The sequence below is a fragment of the Caloenas nicobarica genome, chromosome 21, assembly GCF_036013445.1.
Source record: "Caloenas nicobarica isolate bCalNic1 chromosome 21, bCalNic1.hap1, whole genome shotgun sequence".
NCBI lineage: Eukaryota > Metazoa > Chordata > Aves > Columbiformes > Columbidae > Caloenas > Caloenas nicobarica.
In genome coordinates, this window is record NC_088265.1 from 2785722 (window position 1) to 2804985 (window position 19264).

At 55.3% G+C, this 19264-nt stretch overlaps 1 protein-coding gene across 2 annotated transcripts; it reads left to right on the forward strand.

The window, feature by feature from the left end:
• Positions 1 to 3239: 3239 nt before the first annotated feature.
• On the forward strand, positions 3240 to 18800 carry SLC16A1 (solute carrier family 16 member 1). Of its 2 annotated transcripts, none has more exons than XM_065649205.1 (5): positions 3240 to 3302; positions 12688 to 12945; positions 16099 to 16242; positions 16790 to 17653; positions 18214 to 18800. In XM_065649205.1, exons 2-5 carry the CDS (start codon positions 12729 to 12731, stop codon positions 18489 to 18491), a joined length of 1503 nt encoding a protein of 500 aa, XP_065505277.1. In that variant the 5' UTR covers positions 3240 to 3302; positions 12688 to 12728; the 3' UTR covers positions 18492 to 18800. The 2 variants fall into 2 exon arrangements, with proteins under 2 accessions (XP_065505277.1, XP_065505276.1); XM_065649204.1 differs by lacking the exon at positions 3240 to 3302 and adding an exon at positions 4028 to 4088.
• Positions 18801 to 19264: the final 464 nt, after the last annotated feature.

Consider the following 19264-nt stretch of genomic DNA (forward strand, 5'->3'; position numbering starts at 1 on the left):
TGGTTTGGGTGACCCCAGCTCGAAGAGTGCAGCTGGGTGTTCATCCACCAGCATCGTCCTGAGGACGGGGCCTCCGCGTCACCTACAGCACATGGCGATGTCCCATCCTGGCAGTCTGCACGCTTGCGATGGCGCAGTCACTCCCTGGCGTGAGATTCGCCTCCATCCAGAGGACTGAACCCCTCCTGACAGCACCTGCTATAGATCCTCTAGGATGGGCTGCTTACTTGAGCGGGGGACCAGTGCTGCCAAGATGTGTTTGTCAGGCAGCCAGCACTTGAGAAACGAGGAAAGGGAGTGTGGAAGGAACGAGTCAGTGTGCTGGGAACATATGGGATGGCAATCTGCGGGGAAGGACGGCAGCCCCCACGCTCCCTGAAAAGCGAGCAGAGACCCTCCGGAGTGCTCACATTAGCATTGGAAAGAACATTGAACAGCATCACTTTCCTCTGGCTCCAGGGACAGCAAGGGATGAGGAACAGAGATACTGTTTCTTGTGCCAGATAAGCTCCTTGGCAAAAGGCGACAGGCTGGTGTACACTGCAGCATGAGGGGCCCATGGAAAGGAGCCGGAGACCGCTCATCCCAGACGATGGAGAAGAGGCACAGTGCAAGGGCCAAGGGAGGACCACAGCGTACATGTGGTGTCTCTCAACATCTGCTATGTGGTCTCCACGTGGTCAAGGGTTCCTTATTTCTAGGCAGGCTCGCCAAGGAGAGGATCCTTCTCCTGGCAGCGAAGATCAGGAGCGACAGCTGCGGGGATGCAGGCAGGAGCCAGGCAGGCAGCACGGTGCAGCCTGGTCTTTCCTAGGCGGGACGCAGAAAAGCTGAGCCCAAGCAAATAAAGCAGGCAAAGTTACACACCGTGCCCCTACAACTGATTTTGATAAGAAATTACCTCTCCTACCACTGGGTAACATGTGTTGGGTGCAATTACTGCGCTGAGAGAGTGTAAGAAAAACCTCAGCTCCTCTTTATGTGAGCGGATGTGGGTTTCTCTGACATGGTCACTAGTGTCTGGACCCAGAGGACTTGGGACCTCTTTGTGGGGACACAACCTTGCTAAGGGATGGTCTGTGTCTCCAGGGGGACATGTGTATGAGCCCGAGGGCAGGCGGAACACAGAGCAGTGAAAAGAGCCCAAATGAGTGAGAAGTGTGGAGCTAAATGAGCCTAAAGATAACCACAACTGCAAAGGTATTCTGTGGTGTATTAGTGGCCATTTTGAAGACCTTATCAGCAGACGCTTTCTTCCTAAACCAGATTATTTTCTAAACAATGACAGAGGGTGTTACACCAACACACCCCTGAAGAATGTCAGTGCCTTTATCAGCGCATGGAGGCAGAACCTGAGTGTTCCCGGAGGACAACACTCCAACGCCTTCTCTTCCCCATCCATTGTCACGGCGTTGCTATGATGGGTAAACTCAAAGCCTGGAAGCTCAGTTGAAGTGAAATGTGAATCCAAAAGTTCAGAAAACCTTTTCCCAAAGCCTAGTCAGGAAACTAGAATGAATATCTCAGAAAGAACAGACTTTCCCAAGAGATTTCCAATAATTCCTGGATTTGGACTCACGTTGTTACCTTTCTTATCAAGCAGGACACGCGTATTCATCGCAGATGAGAGGGCTAGACTTTTACACCTGCTAAAGACATTAGTTCCAATAGAAGGAAGAGCTCGTGATTATATATTAAGATTACTACAGGTTGTTGGTGTTTACAACGGGACACAGAAAGCCTGAACTCGAATTGCTCTGCCGTGGCCTCTCTCGCACTCTGGAAGACTTTAAACTCTATTAGTGTTCACAAGAAATGCAGTCAGTAGCAAGAGTGCAAGGCTGCTTAGAGTTGCTGCTCAAGGACAGCTTTGTTGCCCAATATCCTGAAACAATATCCTGTTTTCATCACAAGAAAAAAATTCCTAATGGGATTAATATTAAATCCGACTTTTAAAGGAAACAAATGCAGCAGCACAGAACAGGAAGAGCTCCTTTCCACCTCCTACAAGATGGAGAAGCAGGAGCAGCAGCAGCAGTGCTGTCCTACGGCTTCTCGCGGCCATCCCAGTCCATTGCTGCTCTGGTAACTCTTTGCTCACTTGTTTTTTGCCATCCCTGGCCTCTTGTTTTCTGCATTTTTCTAAAACATGGCCATGCTCATGGCATCGTGCAGCAGAGCCAGGGAAAGGACACACTCTCCGGCTGCTGTATGGCTCCATTCATCCCAGCAGCGCTGGGGCTCCTCAAAGGACACTGGAAGCTTGAGCCCAAGCAGTGCGGAGCACTTGATCCTAGTTAGAGTGTCAAAGCATGGCAAAGCTAAGTGGCACTTTGAGTTTGATCCAAAATTGCCCTTTTAAATGATTATTCATCTTGTTGCCAAAGCAAAACAGAGAGCAGACCTCTCCTTTCTAAGTCACACAGAAGTAGACGTATCAAGAAAACCTCCCACCCACTCGCTCTTTGGTTTACGCTGCCTTGCCTCAGAAGTGGGTGAATGAGTTTGTTGTAGTCCCTGCTCTTTTATCGAGTGCACCTGGCCCATTAAGTGCCTTGACATGCACAGAGCACACCCGTAAACACGCTCGCTGGGACTGCGAGGAGCGGTGGTTTCCTTTGATATGAAAGGGCTCGCACCTCCTCTGCAGCTGCTGCCGGTTCCATCTGCGCAGTGTCACTGCTTTTCCCCTCTCTTGGCTCTGAGCTGAACTACACCGCGCTTCTTTCAGCTCTAAAACAAATTAGAGCATTAGACATGCGACCTAGAAGACAATTAGTGTCGTTAGGCTGCGGGAGATGGCTGCTCAAGAAAAACATTCGCAGGTAACCGAATGTAGCCGTCCTTTTGTGCAGTGTTTGGTACGTGTGGGGAATGAAGAGAACCCGATGCATCGGTGCCACAGGCTGTTTTGCACCTAGAGGGTGACGAGCTCTGCTTGGGATGCGGACAAGCTTCCAGCACGGGCCCCTCCGCATGCTGACGCTTTGGGCACACTGAGCCCAGCCAAAAAAAAATGGTGAGGGGAACGCCAAGGGCATCCAGCTCATCCCCAGCCCTTGGCTGCTTGGGGCACCAAGCAGTGGCCGTCTCTAGCAGAGGCCGCTCGGGGCTTGCTCTGCCTGAAATAATCGCAGATACACCAGAAACATCCCCCACAGGCAGCGCACGTCACCGCCTTGGTGGAAAAGCAGGCTGCCAGCTCAGGCTAGCAACAGTCAGAAATTTGGTGGTGAAGATGTGAACACCATAGTCAGGCAACAGAAGAGCTGATGGGTTTTAATATTGATCCTCCACCACAAGTGAGTCCTCCCGGGCAGGACGAGGACCCCATAAGAGCGGGAGTGCGTTTGGTCTGGGGGCGTGAGGGGGTGACCCCGGCCCAGCTGAGGGCTGGACGCCAGGGAGACACCCCCGTCCTGCCCCACGGCCCCCACGGGTGAGACACGCGTGCGGACTCACTCTCGCGGGACAAGTTAGGAGAAGTCCCCGAGATGATGCTGTGCGGTGCCGAGCCCCGGCCGCATCCGGCCCGGCCTTCCGCCCGCAGAACGAGCCGCAAACCCCGCTCCGCGCCGCCGCCGAGGGGACCGGGACCCGCGATTTGCGGGACGGAGCGGCCGGGGGCAGCGGTGGCCGCCGGGCCGGGCTGCGCTCCCGCTCGCCGCCGCGTTTTCCCCCTGGGCGGCCCGGCGGGGCCGTACGTGCCGGGGCGCACGGCTCGGGGGCCGGGGCGGCGGAGCGGGGTGGGATGGGGGGGTGCCCACGGAGCGGGGTGGGATGGGGTGGGATGGGGGGGGTGTCCACGGAGCGGGGTGGGATGGGGTGGGATGGGGGGGTGCCCACGGAGCGGGGTGGGATGGGGTGGGATGGGGGGGTGCCCACGGAGCGGGGTGGGATGGGGTGGGATGGGGGGGGGTGCCCACGGAGCGGGGTGGCGGCGCGGGCCGGCGCGCACGTGGCGCGGCGGGGGGGGCGGTGCTCGGCGGCGGCCCAACCCCCTTCTCCGCCCTCCCCGGCGCGGTCCCTCCGCCCTTATAGCGGCGGGGGCGGGGGCGGCGGCACTCGGCCGGCGGCGGCACGCGCAGGTAGGGCCGGGCGCCGCGGCGGCCCACGTGGCGGGCGGGACGGACCGACCGACCGGGACGGACGGACGGACGGACGGACGGGGGCGCGGGGGGTCCAGCCAGGACCGCGGCCACCGGCTCCAGGAGCTCCGCGCGACTCCGGCGGCTCCGCGCATCCCAGAGCCGCCGCTCCCGGCCCGACACGGGGAGGGTCCCGGGAAACATGGGGTTACAGGCTTGGCGCCTGCGGCTGGTCGCGCGTGGGCGCAGCCGGCGCCATCGGTGGGCCGCGGGGTTCCTCGCTGACGGGGCGGGCGGCGGGTCTGGCCGGGCTGGTGCCGGTGCCGCCGCTCGCGGTGTGTCCGGTGCCCCCGGCCGCGCGGTGCGCGCGTCCCGTTAGCGCTCGAGGCGGCCGCGCGCGTGAGGGGCGCGTACGTTGGGGTCGCGCGCGCGCCCTGCCCCGAGCGGACCCGCCGCTCTGAGGAGACGACGGCCCCTCAGGCCCGCCCGGCTCCGCCGCCCCGGCCGCCGCGTCCCGGAGCCGAGTCCCGCCGGACGCGGCGCGGATCGCCCCGTGCCCTTGTCCCGGTGACCTCCCTCGGTGGGTCTGACGGGGCGCGGGGCCCTGAGGGTCGCGCTCGGCCGGGGAACCGTTGGTGGGTGCGGGTGGCTTCAGGGCCGAGGGGGCTCTGTGGGGTGTCCGGCCCCGCTGGGCTCCTTGTCCCTCCACGGTGGCCGCTGCCCGGTGAGTCCTGTCCCTGGAGGGGACCGGGCCGCTCTGTCCGCTGGGGCCACGGCTGCTCTGCTTTAGGGTCCATCGCGGCGGCCTGCGGGCCCTCGATAGCGGTGGGGTGCAGGGGGAAGAGGTGATTAAACCGAGTTTCTGGCACCGATAAGAGCAGGGGAGCTCTGAGGAGGCCACTCCTGCCCAGGTCCCCGGGAGCTGTGTGGGAAGCGGATCCGTGGTACCAGGGATGTGAGGGGGCTCGTCCCTGTGGGGCAGTGCTTATGTGGAGCGGATGCCTGGGGACGGCATCGAGATTCTGCTCCCCGCTCGGATCCTCGCACTGTCCTTTGGATGTTTCCTTTCAGCAGGCGCTTGGGCCTCGGGCACTTGAAGTCACTTGGGTGGGTGAGTTGCTGAAGCCCTCCCAGGTGTCGTGATCTGCTGCTGGGGTCGGCGTTTGCTGCTCTGGAGCAGCCCGTAGGACCGTGCTCCAGCCCCAGGAGAGGCACCTTTTAACGCACGTCATTGCATCACTCAGAGAGGAGGCTCCACGTACCGAGGTCCCCAACAGCAGTGTGCGTGTACCAAGGTGCACACCTGCCCTCAGGTGCGTAGGCAGGTGGTCACCCCGCCGATGAGGTCTTGCGGTGTTCGGCAGTGGGAAGCTGGGACCGTTGGAGCTCGCTGGCAGCTGGTGCGTTCTCACTTTCGGCCGTGAGGAGCTGATGAAGCGCTCCTGGAGCTGATGGCTCCCGCAAAGTGCTTCCCAGCCCCTGTGACTGGTCATAGTGGGAGCTTGCTGGGGTCTGAGGGACTGCTCTGTGCAAAGCCTCGGAGCTTGTGGCAGGTGTTTGTTAGCACCAGGGGGAGATGCTCGGGGAGCCGAGCGGGGCCGGGTGGCAGCCATGCTCCTGTGGAGGGTGAGTGGCTCCAGTGGACACACAGACCTGATGTGCTTCATCCTGGCTTGGGCCAGGGTCCCATGGGCAAGGGATGTGCAAGCATGTAATGAAAAGATGAGCAATGATTGTGGGGTTGGAAGTTGACCTGAGGAAAGGGGATGAGGATGAACTGGAGGATCACAAGGAAATGGTGGATAGATGACCTGTAGCAGCAGTGGGAGAGGTGGGATTTGTGTCCATCCCTGTGACAGCAAATGGTGCTTATGCTGGGCTCCCACCCTGCCCTGTGAGGTCGGGCACTTTGCGCAAGGCTTACTGATGTTCTTGGGCTTCGCATTTCTTCTGAGGGAAAAAAATGTGGTTTTTTAGTTACATCACAAGAAACCTGAAATCTACTGTCTTTGTGCTCTTCAGTGAGCCTTAAGCCTTTTTGTGGTGCACAAGCATCCTATTTTCATGCTAAATGAGGTAATTTAGTGCTGGCTGATTCTCCTGGGTGTCTTTGCTCTGAGGTTTTCTTGACTGTGTCTAGAAGAAGAAGGGTTGAGAAATGGGCCAGGACACAGTCGCTGATGTGTGCTGGGGCTGGGAGGTGGACTCGGGCTCCAGACATAGAGAAACCCCCAGAACTCCTGTTGGGTGGCTTTGTGAGATTGCTTACTGCAGTGATGGATCTCTTAATTACAAACAAGTGTGTTGCTGTGTATTGCAAACCTCCCTGCCCCAAAGTCACAGTGTGCCCTGTCCTGTGGAAAGGAGTGAAGCATCCTCCTCTTCCAGGAGGTGGTTCCTGAAAAATGTGCAAATGGTTGCTTTCTGTTGGCTCCTATCTCACACAATTGGCCTGATTTATCTGGCAGCTCAGGTGGAAAATACCCAGTGACTTGCGTGCTATTATATTATATATCCTTTATGAGGAGTTGAAAAGCTGCACGTAGGCTAAGGGGGTGAGCAGCATCTCATTAAGCACTATAGCGCTAAACTCATTGTTGTACTTTTATGGCTTTTCCTATTTCCTTCTGTGGAATCAGGCTGTAACAGTGACTTTGGGAAAGTGGGAGCCTCTCAACGGTGCTGTCTGTATGACTCACTTTCAAATGTGCCCTTAAAGCTGCTGCAGTGTAGTTGTACTGCAGCCAAAGAAAATTCATGCCGGGCTGTAGTTAATTCCTGAAACTGCAGTTACCTGAGTGCTGCTGGGTTGTTGGTGAGAGTCTCCCATCTCCGTTCCTGTGCTGCCTCAGCCCTGGTTTGGGGGATTTAATGAAGTGATAATATGGTGATGCTGGGAGCAAAGGCAGCTCAGGCCCTTGCTCTTAGGGAAGAGACCAGCAGTTACTTTTTTTACTGCAACGCCTGTGACTTTCTGGGGTTTTGCAGCCTCCTGCTACCCTGCTCTGCTGTGAAACCTGGAGTCCTGGCTGTCCCTGGCTGGTGGTGCGGGTGTCTAACGAAAGAATGTCGATGCTATTTGGTACCACATTTTTCTCATTCTGAGGATTTCCTGGCGGGCACGGGGTGTCCTGGGAGTGTTCCCAAGCACCGCTGGTGCGGGGAGGATCAGCTCTGCTTCCTCGCACAGCACGGCTCGTGCTCAGGATGGGATTGTGAAACCCTGCACAGGAGCTGAGAGTCCACTGTCCCCCCCCCCGAGATTGGGGGCTTAGCTGGCTGGGGGGGCAAACAGCCAGTGCTGTGGGAAACCCTTTCCATAGGGATGGGGGCACAAGCAGAGTCTGGGGCTGTGTCACTAGCAGTACCTTTGCTGCATCCCCAGTACCTCTGAGCTGGAGGGATGGTACTTTGTACTGTAAGGGCTGCACTTTTTGAGCTTGTGCGTTTTGCGTGAGTCCCTTCAAACCTGGCTCTGAAACTCTCTGCAGCCCTGCAGCTCCGGGGTGAAGCTGTTATCTTGTGGGGCTGGTTAGAGAGTGGGCTCTGGGTGCTGCGCCTGGGCTTGAAGCTGTGGGCTCAAGGGATGCCCATGAGAGCTGCTTTGTGTAACCTTCTTGTAACCTGCTGGCAAACCCCTCTGGGTCTGCCCGCAGCGTTTTGGGTGAGAGGGCTCTGGGAGAGCCATGGCCAGAGAAATATGCCAGGCTTTCTGTTTTGGTCTTGTTGATAGCTCGCTCAAGCATGACTTCACACTTTCTCATACCAGTAAGCTGCTTGATCCTTGCTCAGACAGGCTGAGTATCACTGGTACTAATAACTGGACACAGCAGCTCAGGATGGGAGCTTGTCTGGTATCTGTTTGGTCAGCAAAAATCACTGCCTGTCTCTCCGTTTGGTTCCTTGTTGCCTTCAAAGTTCCTGACAAACCATCCAGTCATCCCACTTCAAGGCGGCTCACAGCTTTTCACAGCCCGTGCACCACGGCTGCTGTGCTGGGAGCCGTCCTCGGGCTTTGTGTGCCGCAGAGGTGGGTGGTGGATGTCCTGGGAAGGCGTTGGTCCCTGCCCGGGGCTCGCAGGCTGTTCCGTGCCGCTGCACGCCAGGGCTCGCATCGGCGGTGTGGTGAGCCGGGAGCTGGAGGAGGGTGGCTGGCTCTGCCAGTGCGGCTGCTGTGCCCGCCGTGCCCCGTGGCGTCTGCCTGTCTGCGTGCCCGGGTTAGCTCACCAGGCTGGCAGACCAGGGCACGTACGAGGGTGCGCTGGCTGTCCCCGGAGGCAGAGGTGCTGAGCGGGCCGGGCCGCTTCTGGAAAAACCTTGAGCTTGCCCGTGTGAGCTGCCGGCCTTGAGCAAACCCTGCCTGTGCTGCTGACCTCGCCTCACCCCACCAGTGAATACTGTGGCTGAGCAGGACCTCAATTGACTATTGTCTTGGTGCAGAGCCCTTGTGAGTGCGGGGGGTGTCACGTAGGCCATGTGTCGCCAGGTTAAACCCTGGCTATGTGTGCTTGCTGGAATTACAGCTTGGTGCTTAATGCTATAAACCCACTTAAAACTGGTGAAGGTGATGTCTCATTAGCTCATAACAATCTCTATTTCTTCTTGCTTCTGGCCAGAAAAAGGGCAGATTTGAAGCTGTAAAGCATTATGTGCTGTAAAAAGCTCATGATAGCCAGTGCCTCCATTTCCCCAGCAGTAAGTACGATATCTCAGTTTAGTTTCAGGGACCAGAAGTGATGGATCAATCAATCATAGAACACCAGGTTGGAAGGGACCTCAGGTATTATCTGGTCCAACCTCTTGCTTGGGGTCTGCTGGCTCCTGATATGGACAAATGTCCCAGGGGGTGTTTATGGCCATGTGCTGTCCCAGTGTGTGTTGAGCAGTGAAAGCGCTCATCGCTGTGAACCTGGGAGTTTGGGAGGCTGCGGTGTGATTGTTGTGTTTCATGCTCTGGTTTGGAAAATGCTTTAGAATGGGTGCTCACCGAGCAGGTAAACTTATGCCCAGAGTAGGAAAGCCTTGAGCTGGAGGGATGTGTGAGAGGAGGCAGAGGTGTGAAGTACCCTGCATGGATGGGGGACGTCCCTCTTCCTCTGACCTCGAAAAGCAGCAGTGTGAGGACACTTTCATAAAGGGTTTGCCCCAGAAATATTTTGTGGCATTTGCAGTGCCTTATAAATGTGAGCCTCTGTCTTTCCACTCTGGAGTCCCGCCAATCTGGGGCTTTTAAAAGCGCAGCAATTTGCCGCATTATGTAACTAAAAGTCTTGAAGTCTTCCTTTTCCAGGCCACTCCGGAGAAGGGATGACAGTGCTTGTGCGTAGGACCTAGGAGATGAAAAGGGTTTTAGTCTTCTACAAGATCTGTTTTGAGATGATAGTCTTCACTGCCTGAGAAGCCTCAATTCCTGCTCTCCATTACTGTGCAGAGGAGGGTTGCTGTAGGCTACCCATTCCTGTGGATTAGTCAAGACGTTTACGGGGAGCAGATGTGATACTTGCAGTCATTACTTGGTCTCATCACTCTTAATTACTGCAAATATGGTTATTTTATTTCCTAATAGGGCAAACTCTAACTGGCTGCCTGGCAGCTGTGAGTTTGATTTCCAAACACGTCTTACACGTTGCAGCTCTTCCAAAACAGAGCTGTAAATGTCATAACTAAGTTCTGGGTGGGTTTTTTTCCTTTTTGCAAAGGGGAGGGAAGCTTTCCAGTTGAACTGGCTGCTGCCTTACATGTGCGCTTTTTTTTTTTCCCCCTTTCTTGTTTGAAACTACTTCTGTGTAGGGGCAAGGAGGAAATCAGCAAGAAGCCTTAATGCGGTTGAAGGCAGAGCTTTCTAAAACTGGTCTGTCTTAATAAGGATTTTCAATGAGTCAGGGAAAAATGTTGTGGCATGCAGAACTCATCATGTAAACCCTCTGGCGTCAGGCTTTGGGAAGCTTGCTTCATGGTCTCAAACGTTGTTCAGTTCAAGGCTTTTCACTGTGCCTCAACAATGCAAGAGAGGTCATGTCTAACCCGCCAAAAGTCTTTTATTTCGTAGAGAGATGCCACCTGAGCAGGAGGAGAAATGCTGCTCACAGGGCAAGAACAAATAGATGAACCACACTGCAGTAATTTTGGTGCAATCAAGCTTCTTGGGAGTGGTGGAGGAATTAAACCTATGTGTGTGTCTCAGGAGCAAAAGAAAAAAAATCCCCAACGCCTCATCAACACCCCTTAGCTTTTGCTTTGGATAGCTTTTACTGCCAGTAGTTTTAATTAGTGCTAACAAGTAGATTGTATTCCTTGCTGATAGTTTTGATTGCCAGCACTGGATAGTCTCATCTTTTAAAAATATTTCAGACAAATCAGTGTAGTTAGATGATCACTGAATGCTGTGAAAGCTCAGTATGACTCAAAGCAAGAGGTGGCTGGAAAACTCCAGTGTGCGGCAAGGTGATGTTAAGCAAAACCTGGTGTTCATACCGGCTTTTCAGAAAGAGTGTGATGGGCAGGTGGGCTGCTCCTTGCACTGAGAGGCCAGAGGTACCTGGGGAGCCTCTGCCGAGCCTGACAACTTCTTCCCCGACTGCTGGGGAGCCAGACCTGCCAGTGTGGGCTCAGCCCAGCATCCAACCGGCTGCTCAGCGCAGCTGTGGTCCCCGGGTCCAAGAGAGGAAATCGGCACCTCTGGCTCACAGGCAGAGTTCAGCTGTGGACGTGCCCAGGGCAGCGTCTTGTAAATGATTCCTTTGTTGGAGTGGCAGGGTGGCTCGGATCTGCTCGTGATGGTCATGTGTCACACTGGCTGGGACGCAGGAAAATACCCTGCCAGCAACAAAATCGGTGTCTGGGTTGGGCTAAACCAGTCTTAGCAGCTTACAGAGACCAGCCTCCCGTGCTTTGCTTCCTCTTGCCCTGTGTGGGTCTGAGGCATCACCTGAGTGTGTCCAGGTGTCGGGTGGCCCTGGCAAACCCAGTGCCGTATCAGGTGACTTGGCCTGTTGCTCAGGTGCCAGGTGGGAGCGGGGGCTCCCTGCGACTCAGAGCCACCGGCTGCGCTTCAGCTGGGACATCTGGATCCTGGCCTCGGATGTGCACCAATGTGAAATGAAGCAGGAGGAAACAAGGCGGGTGCCCACAGTACTGTGTGGCCTGCCGAGGGCACGGAGGGACATGCCAGGTACATGCTGGCATGTCAGCAGCCATGGACGAGATGGTAATCGCTGTGAGCCTGAATGGATGTGTGCTATAAATAGGAGGCTGCACTTTTCTGAGCCAGCACGCTGCTTTGAAGTTGTTGCTGTGCCTGGTGTGACCTGGGGAGCTCTGGAGAAAGCTCCTGCTCAAGGGTGGCTTTTTCTTCAAGTGGAAACCTGAGCAGCAGAGCCAGAGACCTGCAGAGTGAGGAGTGGGCTCTGGCAAAGGAGCCCCATGTCCCTCCCTTGGCTGATTGTGCTTAACATGGGCTGGGGCTCTCTGGCTGCAAGGCCAGGGGGGCCATGGGGCATCAGAAAGTGTTTTCTGAAATCTGTGGAGGCAAATGGGAGTTCTGGGACTGTAACAAACCATGTTGCTTTGCATATTGTAAACCACGTTTGTAAGTAGCTGCTCTGGTTGTGTTTCCTCCCTGAGATGGCTTGTGCTGCTCTCTGCTGCCTGAAGCAGCCTTATTTTTCCGAGTACCCACAGCTCCAGGGTGCAGCAGAGGGAAGGTCTGAGCAGCCTGACACTGCCGGTCTCCAGATTGCTCCAAATTTGCCCCTCTGAAGGGATTCCACACTGGGTGACACTACCCCATTTATTTTGTGTTCTAATCCCTTCTGGTTTTGAGATTTTTAAGGGAAATTGTTTTTATACTTGGGTGCCTTCGTGAGACCCTCAGTAGCTTTTTCAGTAGGGGTGGAGGAGTTGGCCATAGCTGGGTTGGACCCACCTCCCTCCCCGGCAGCATGTGGAGCCTTCCCTGCTCACCGCTCAGGCTAAGTTTAGCCACAGTCTGTGACCTTCAGGGCTGGCCAGGCTGGCAGGCATGCTGTGGCCCTGCCTGCTCTTTCTTAGCAGAAATGGAGGCGTCCTGTCTTGTGTGTGTGGACTTATTTCCCCTGGTGTGTCTGCATTTAATAACCTGGGTGTGCTGCTCCTTCTCCGAGTGGCTTGAGGCTCTCTGAGATTTTGAGGTGTGCTGGGATTGCACTCCAGAGAAGCTGCAGGGGCTCTGCCCTGCTCAGCGCTCCTCAGGTCCAGCCCCATGCTGCTGGTACCCCGTCTGCTTCACCACAGTGCCCTGGCTGCTACTGGCAAGGATGTTGCTTGCCCTTTTCAGCTTAGGACACGATATCATGTCTTAAGTTTGTTGCTTATAAATACCTGCTGGACAGGGCCCTTAAAAGGCTAGCCGCAATCTGAGCATGTGTTTTGGGATGGCCTTATGAGGCCAGTGTGCTGGCAAACCCCGAGTGCTCACCTCTCGGATCAGCTCTCCCAGAGCTGGTCTGGGGCACTGGGGCTGTGCCAGCCTTGTGGGCGGGGCGTAGCCATGCCATTGCACACCTGGGAGCGGGGATGCAGCTGTCTGCTTTCAGCTGAGGCAATGCTTTGTACTTTGCAGATCTTTGAACCCCGACTGAGTCATTGCCAACTTGGTTCAAGATGCCACCGGCCATTGGAGGCCCTGTGGGGTACACGCCTCCCGAAGGAGGATGGGGATGGGCTGTGGTCATCGGAGCCTTCATCTCCATTGGGTTTTCCTATGCCTTCCCCAAATCCATCACCGTGTTCTTCAAAGAGATTGAGGTCATCTTCAATGCGTCCAGCAGCAAAGTCTCCTGGATCTCCTCTATCATGCTGGCTGTTATGTACGCAGGAGGTAAGTGGACTGGCAGCAGCACATGTGCTTGGGTCTGCTGGGTCTGATGATTCGCACTTACTGTAGTGACAAAAGCCAAAACTTTGCTCAAAGTTGGAATTCTCTCCTTATGTGAGAGCAAAACTTCCCTTAGCAAGTTTGCTTGAAGGAGGTTGCTCAAAACCTTCTATTTAATGCCCAGAATGCAAAAACCGGGTTAATCTGTCCTCCTCTGAAAAGCTGTAAGTAAAATCTTTCCGGGGAATTACAACTTGTATAATTCTGCCCTTGTCCTTGTTACAGTGTGCTGTGGATGCCGTGTCTGCTTCCAGCACCCACCCGAAGGCCGGGGAGCTGCTGTGCCACGCGTAGGAGCCCTGCTCATGGGGTCTCTTGCTTTTAGATAAGATCCCGATTTTAAATTTTGTTGGTTTTTTAATTCAGCAAACAATGCCCATATCTAGGGATGTGTCCCTGGTTTCTGGCCAGCTCCAACAGCTCAGCTGTGTTCTGGAATGCACTGGAACCTGGTGCTGAGCAGCGCCGTAGGCAGCTTCTGCAGTTTGAGGATGGCAGGATGTGCTGGAAGTACAGAGACACGAGCAGAATAAAGCAAAACTACTTAAACTGAAGCAGCTCCCCTCCCCCATCCTTCAGAAACTGCTTCTTGGAGTCTTTTAATCCCCAGGCTGTGTGCTGTATGCTGTCTTTAACTGGTGAGGAGCAGACGGAGTGCTCCTGCGGGACGATGCGCTCCCCCCAGCCCTTACCTCACCGGTGTCCAAACCTTGGTGTCTTGTACCCGCCTGCAAACGCAGCTTTGCACTGGGTCGCTCGGCTGAAAGGAACTCTTATTGGGAGCCTGCCGTTATGTCCACTTCAGAGGCAAATCGGAGCTTGTACCGCCACCATCCCCAGCTGGCAAACTGCCCGTGTCCTCGTTGCTTTTGTGCATCGAAAGGAGCTGACGTAAGCGCCCGGTTAAGCACGAGGCTTTTCCTTTGGGGGAACAGGCTCTGCTTTGTCCTCGCTCAGCTAGTGAAGCGACCAGCACATTTCCCTGCTCCCGTGTTATAACAAGCTTGTAAACCGTGTAACTGCCTTAATGAGACTCAATCTGGGCCATTCCTCCTCTGCTAATAGCTCAGAGTTGGTTCCTCAGGGCACCCTGGGGCAGCACTGCCTGGAGCTGCCTGGCAGCTGGGGTGAGATCCCCCCTCCTCCAGTCCTGGGGTTGTCCCCCGTCCCCCTCCCTCCACACTGAGACCACTCCTGCTCCCCTTGAGCTGTTACTATTAAATCCCAGTAGCTCACTGGTCTTGGATTGCTTGCCTGTAAGCTGGTGGCAGGGATGCTGAAGCTACCCCAGACCTGCCCAGCTGCCTCGCTGGCTGCTGGAGCATGGGAATGTGCTGCTGCCCTGCTCACTCCTTTCAGGGCTCCTGCAGACACTTTGCAGTGTAAATTGTGCTGGAGTGGTCACAGTGTGCATCCTTGTCTTTGAGGGCACCTTCCTGTAGGAGCTGTGCGATTGCTTGGAAGCAGAAAAAGTAGCTCGTACTCTGGCAGAATGCTCTGTGCTGATGGTATCATGCAGAGCTGGGGTAGCTCCTGTCCTGGGCAGGGCTGGGCTGGTGGAACAGTGTGTCCTGCAGCCCCTCTGTGCAGTCACCATCAGGATATGTGGATGTTATCATCTCAAACGCCTTTCTCGGCTCCAAATTAGCATTAGGGAGGACTCTGGTTCCATTACTTACATGTTTTTCACAACACAAATAGTTAAAACAGATCAGCTAGCATTTGGTCAGAAATGCTTCATGTGAGTCTATTAAGACAGGAGTGGGTGTGAATCCTTCTTTTTTTAAATTTTAATTAAAAAAAAAAAGAGAGGGCAGGGATTTTCAGGAGAGTACACAGTGCTGCCCAGCTGGGTGGATTCCTGCCAGCTGCCCTTGGATCCTGCCGCTCCAGGCTGGATTTCGTGGAAGAAAGGCGGCCGCTGCCTTTAGACTCTGTCCAGGGGCATCACGTTTGCTGAGTTCAAGGTTCGATATTGCAAAGTGCTGAGCGCTCCGAGGGGAAGCAGGTAGGGCTTGGGGTGATGTGGCAGCCCCTGAGTGCTGCTGCCACCTCTCATGGGACCAAGGACACGGCCCCTTCCCAACTACTGGTGGCATCAGGTTGGAGCTGCTGGCACGTATGTAGGCACAGAGCTGGCTGTGCAGAGCGGGATGCTGCGGGGCTGGGGGCAGCCTCTGCATCAGCAGGGCTCCTGTAACCTTCTTCAGGCTTTGTTTAAATGGGGCAAAAAGGTCAAGTAGGGTCTGAGGACCCGTTAATAACATGTTGATAACCTTGCTATCTGTTAATGGCAAAACTAGGTCTGTTAATATTCAATGGATGTTCATTGAGTTTATTTAAATACATTTTAGTACCTGTAGAGCATGCTTCACAGTATCTAATCACTGTTTGCTTTGGATTAAAGCTCCTGATAATGAAGCACTTAAAAGGTGTGTGTGCAGAGCAATTGGGCTCTTCCTACTGTAGGGGTAGTAGTGAAAACAGAAGCATCCCCGCTCCCCGGGGTGGCACGGTGCCCCTCCTCCTGGGGAGCTTTGCCCGTGCCCATTCCCAGCTTTGGTTTCCATTAGAAACCTCTCGCTGGAGATGAGCAGTTGCTCCACACTTGCTTTGCTGCTGAGACCCCAGCCCGTGGTGGGCAGGTGGGTGGCTGTGGGCAGGGCAGACCCCAAAAAGCAGGGCACTGTGTGGGGCAGGTGGCTTCACTGTGTCCCAAACCCCTGTCCCTGGGGGCGGCTGGTGCCCTGGCAGCTCCCAGTTTTGCTCACAGAAGGCAGCTTGTGCAGAGTTGCTCCTTTCTGAAGCTATAAACAGCCTCTGGTGCTTGGCAGAAGCCACAGTGTGCTGGCACTGGCCAGACACTCACTTCTCTGGCTGTGGCTCCTGTGTGTGCTCTAACCAAATGTCACTCTTATCTCCAGCTGCCTCTGAACTGTCTGTCCTTTCCCCTTACCCCAATTCCCTTGCTGGGTGAAGTGTCACTCTGTGAAAGCAGGAAGCCTATGGCAATAAACCTCCTGTGTGCTTGTGTGCGTCTGCCTTCTCCTGTGCAAAGATAACTCATCTCTGGGCATATCTCATTCGACTTCCTAGGCCCCATCAGCAGCATCCTGGTGAACAAATACGGCAGCCGGCCCATCATGATTGCTGGCGGCTGCCTCTCCGGCTCCGGATTGATTGCAGCCTCTTTCTGCAACACGGTGGAGGAGCTCTACTTCTGCGTTGGGGTCGTAGGGGGTAAGTGATGGCTCTGCCCTAACAGGGCTGCAACGTAAGTCAGTCCTCTCCTGAGGCTACCAGAGGAGCAACTTAAACCCAGTAATTATTAGGAAATGTCTGATGAATTTGCATAAATCTCGATTCCTGCTACATATTCTAGTAAGAGGTGGCCCTAGTGACATAATGTAGTGAGACTGACCGTACTAGTGACTGTACATGGGACTAGTGTTTAGTACTGAGAATAGAGAGCATCCGTTGTTCCTGCCTGGCTTTGGGTTGTGCCCTGCCACTCCATGTAAGGTTTGTCACAAGCCAGGGTGGTTCTCCTCTTCTGGCTCCAAAATTCCTGTGTGTGGCTTTGCTGCTGCCCTGGTGCCTCCTCCCAGGTTGGCAGCAGGGGCCGAGCACTGCTTGTGCAATCGGGAAGTTAAAGCAGCCAAAATGGAGCTGTGATTTCCCCCAAGAGCTGAAACCCCACTCTCCTGCTCCTCCCACCAGCCCTTCTGCTGCTGCTGTCTTGTGGGGGTGGCTGAGCTCTGAGCCCCTCTTCTCTCCTCTCCTTCAGGCCTTGGACTCGCATTTAACTTGAACCCAGCCTTAACCATGATCGGCAAGTACTTCTTCAAGAGGCGTCCCCTTGCTAACGGGCTGGCGATGGCAGGCAGCCCCGTGTTCCTGTCCACCCTGGCACCCCTGAACCAGCTCTTCTTTGGCATGTTTGGCTGGCGTGGCAGCTTCCTCATCCTCGGCGGTCTCTTGCTGAACTGCTGCGTTGCCGGATCCCTGATGCGGCCCATAGGTCCCAAGCCGGATCAGGCGAAGAAAGAGGCTGCTAAGGAGGTGCTGCAGGAAGCTGGGAAAGTGGTGAAAAAGGATGATGGTGACACCAATGCAGACCTCATTGTTGGGAAGACCAAGAAAGAGAAGACCTCGCTTTTCCAGACAGTCAACAAGTTCTTGGACCTGTCCCTGTTCAAACACAGGGGCTTCCTGCTCTATCTGTCAGGCAACATGATCATGTTCTTTGGGCTGTTCGCTCCCTTGGTCTTCCTTAGCAATTATGCGAAGAGCAAGAAGATTGCTAGTGAGTCTGCAGCCTTCCTGCTCTCCATCCTGGCCTTTGTAGACATGGTGGCCAGACCTTCCATGGGACTGATGGCAAACACCAAGTGGATCAGACCCAAAATCCAGTATTTCTTTGCCATCGCTGTGATTTACAATGGGGTGTGCCACGTCTTGCTCCCCATGTCCCCTAGCTATGTTGGCTTCTGCATTTACGCCGGCTTCTTCGGCTTTGCCTTCGGCTGGCTGAGCTCAGTCCTCTTTGAGACCCTGATGGACCTGGTGGGAGCACAGCGGTTCTCCAGCGCTGTTGGCCTGGTGACCATCGTGGAGTGCTGCCCTGTGCTCCTGGGACCCCCCCTGCTAGGTGGGTGTGCTGTGCCCGGGGTGCTCTGCCTGTCCTGCCCAGCCTTGCTGAGTCCCCTGCAAGCCATGGGCAGCCCCCAGCGCTGGGACAGGGGCGAGGGGGGTGAGCAGTGGCCCTGAGGCCACCCCAGGATCTGAGGGATGGCTGAGAAAGTGGGGGCTGAGCCCCTGGCACGGGGTGGGGGAGCAGGGGCTGGAGGAATAAAGGCCTGAAGCTCAGGCTGATGGGCTTATCATATAATGTCCTGAGTTGGGAGGGACCCACAAGGATCATCGAGTCCAACTCCTGCCCCTGCACAGGACAACCCCAAAATTCACACCATGTGTCTGAGAGTGCTGTCCAATGGCTTCTTGAACACTGTCAGGCTTGGGGCTGTGACACCTCCCTGGGGAGCCTGTTCCAGTGCTCCAGCACCCTCTGGGTGAAGAACCTTTACCTAGTGTCCAACCTGAGCCTCTCCTGGCACATCTTCCTGGGCTTGGGCTGCTCTTGGGAACAGCTCCACAACCTGGAGCAGTTCTGGGGGATATCTTGCTAAGCTGTCCCTCTCTGTCCCTCAGGGAAGCTCAACGACATGTATGGTGACTACAAGTACACGTACTGGGCCTGCGGGGTCGTCCTCATCGTCGCTGGGATCTACCTCTTCATTGGGATGGGCATCAACTACCGCCTGGTGGCAAAGGAGCAGCAGGCAGCAGAGAAATCAAACAAGGAAGGGAAGGAGGAGGAGACCAATGTCGACGAGGCTGCGAAGCAGAAAGAGGCAAACAACGACGTGGCCCCTGCGCCTCAGAAGAGCACGGAGGATGGTGTCAAAGAGGAGGAGAGCCGCATGTGAGGGACCTGTCTGCATCCCGGAGTGTCGGGGAAGCGCTGTTGCCCTGGTGCAGGGCTGGGGCAGTGCTCTGCCAGCGCTGGGCAGCTGTGAGAAGTGTTTAAACCAGGTGTTCATTTTTAACCGGGCTCTGAATTGTCTTTCCATCTGTGTTCAACAAAGGTAACAGGGCTGCACACACAGTATCGTTGTGTGTTGGGGGGCAGGGGGGGCTTTTTATAGTCTGGCTTTTTAACAGTAACATGAATGTACTAATATGTGCCTTACAGTCTTCATATCTGCTGAATCTGAACGAGCCTTAACTAAACCGTGCTTTAGCTCTGTATTCTGCTTGGGGTGGGGGTGGGTGTGTGTGCGTGTGTTTTGGGGGAGTTTTGTTGTTAAAAAGCCATAAAAAGCAGGATACTGGATTTGTTGAAGCACGATGGGCTTCAGGGCCAGCCCCAGATGAATACTGCTTCACACGCTTCTTACCGCAGGCTCTCCGCGGAGGGGAGGCCAGGGGCAGGGTTGTCCTCTGCCCCTGTGCTGGGTGCCTCCTGGCTCTGTAGGTGGTCTTTAGGTATGTTTTGAAACAGTTTAGCTACTGTAGTTCTTTAAAAGTTCCTCTTTTCTAGTTGTGCTCTCATGGGATATTTGGGTTGGAGAAGGATGGCTGTGATTCAGGTTGGACAGCATCTCCTGCTCCGGGGCTGTTGCAGCCCCTGTGTGCCCTGCCTCTGCAGCTGAGTCCCCGCAGGGAGGGCTGGTGTCCCCCGGCCCCCTGACTCTGCCCT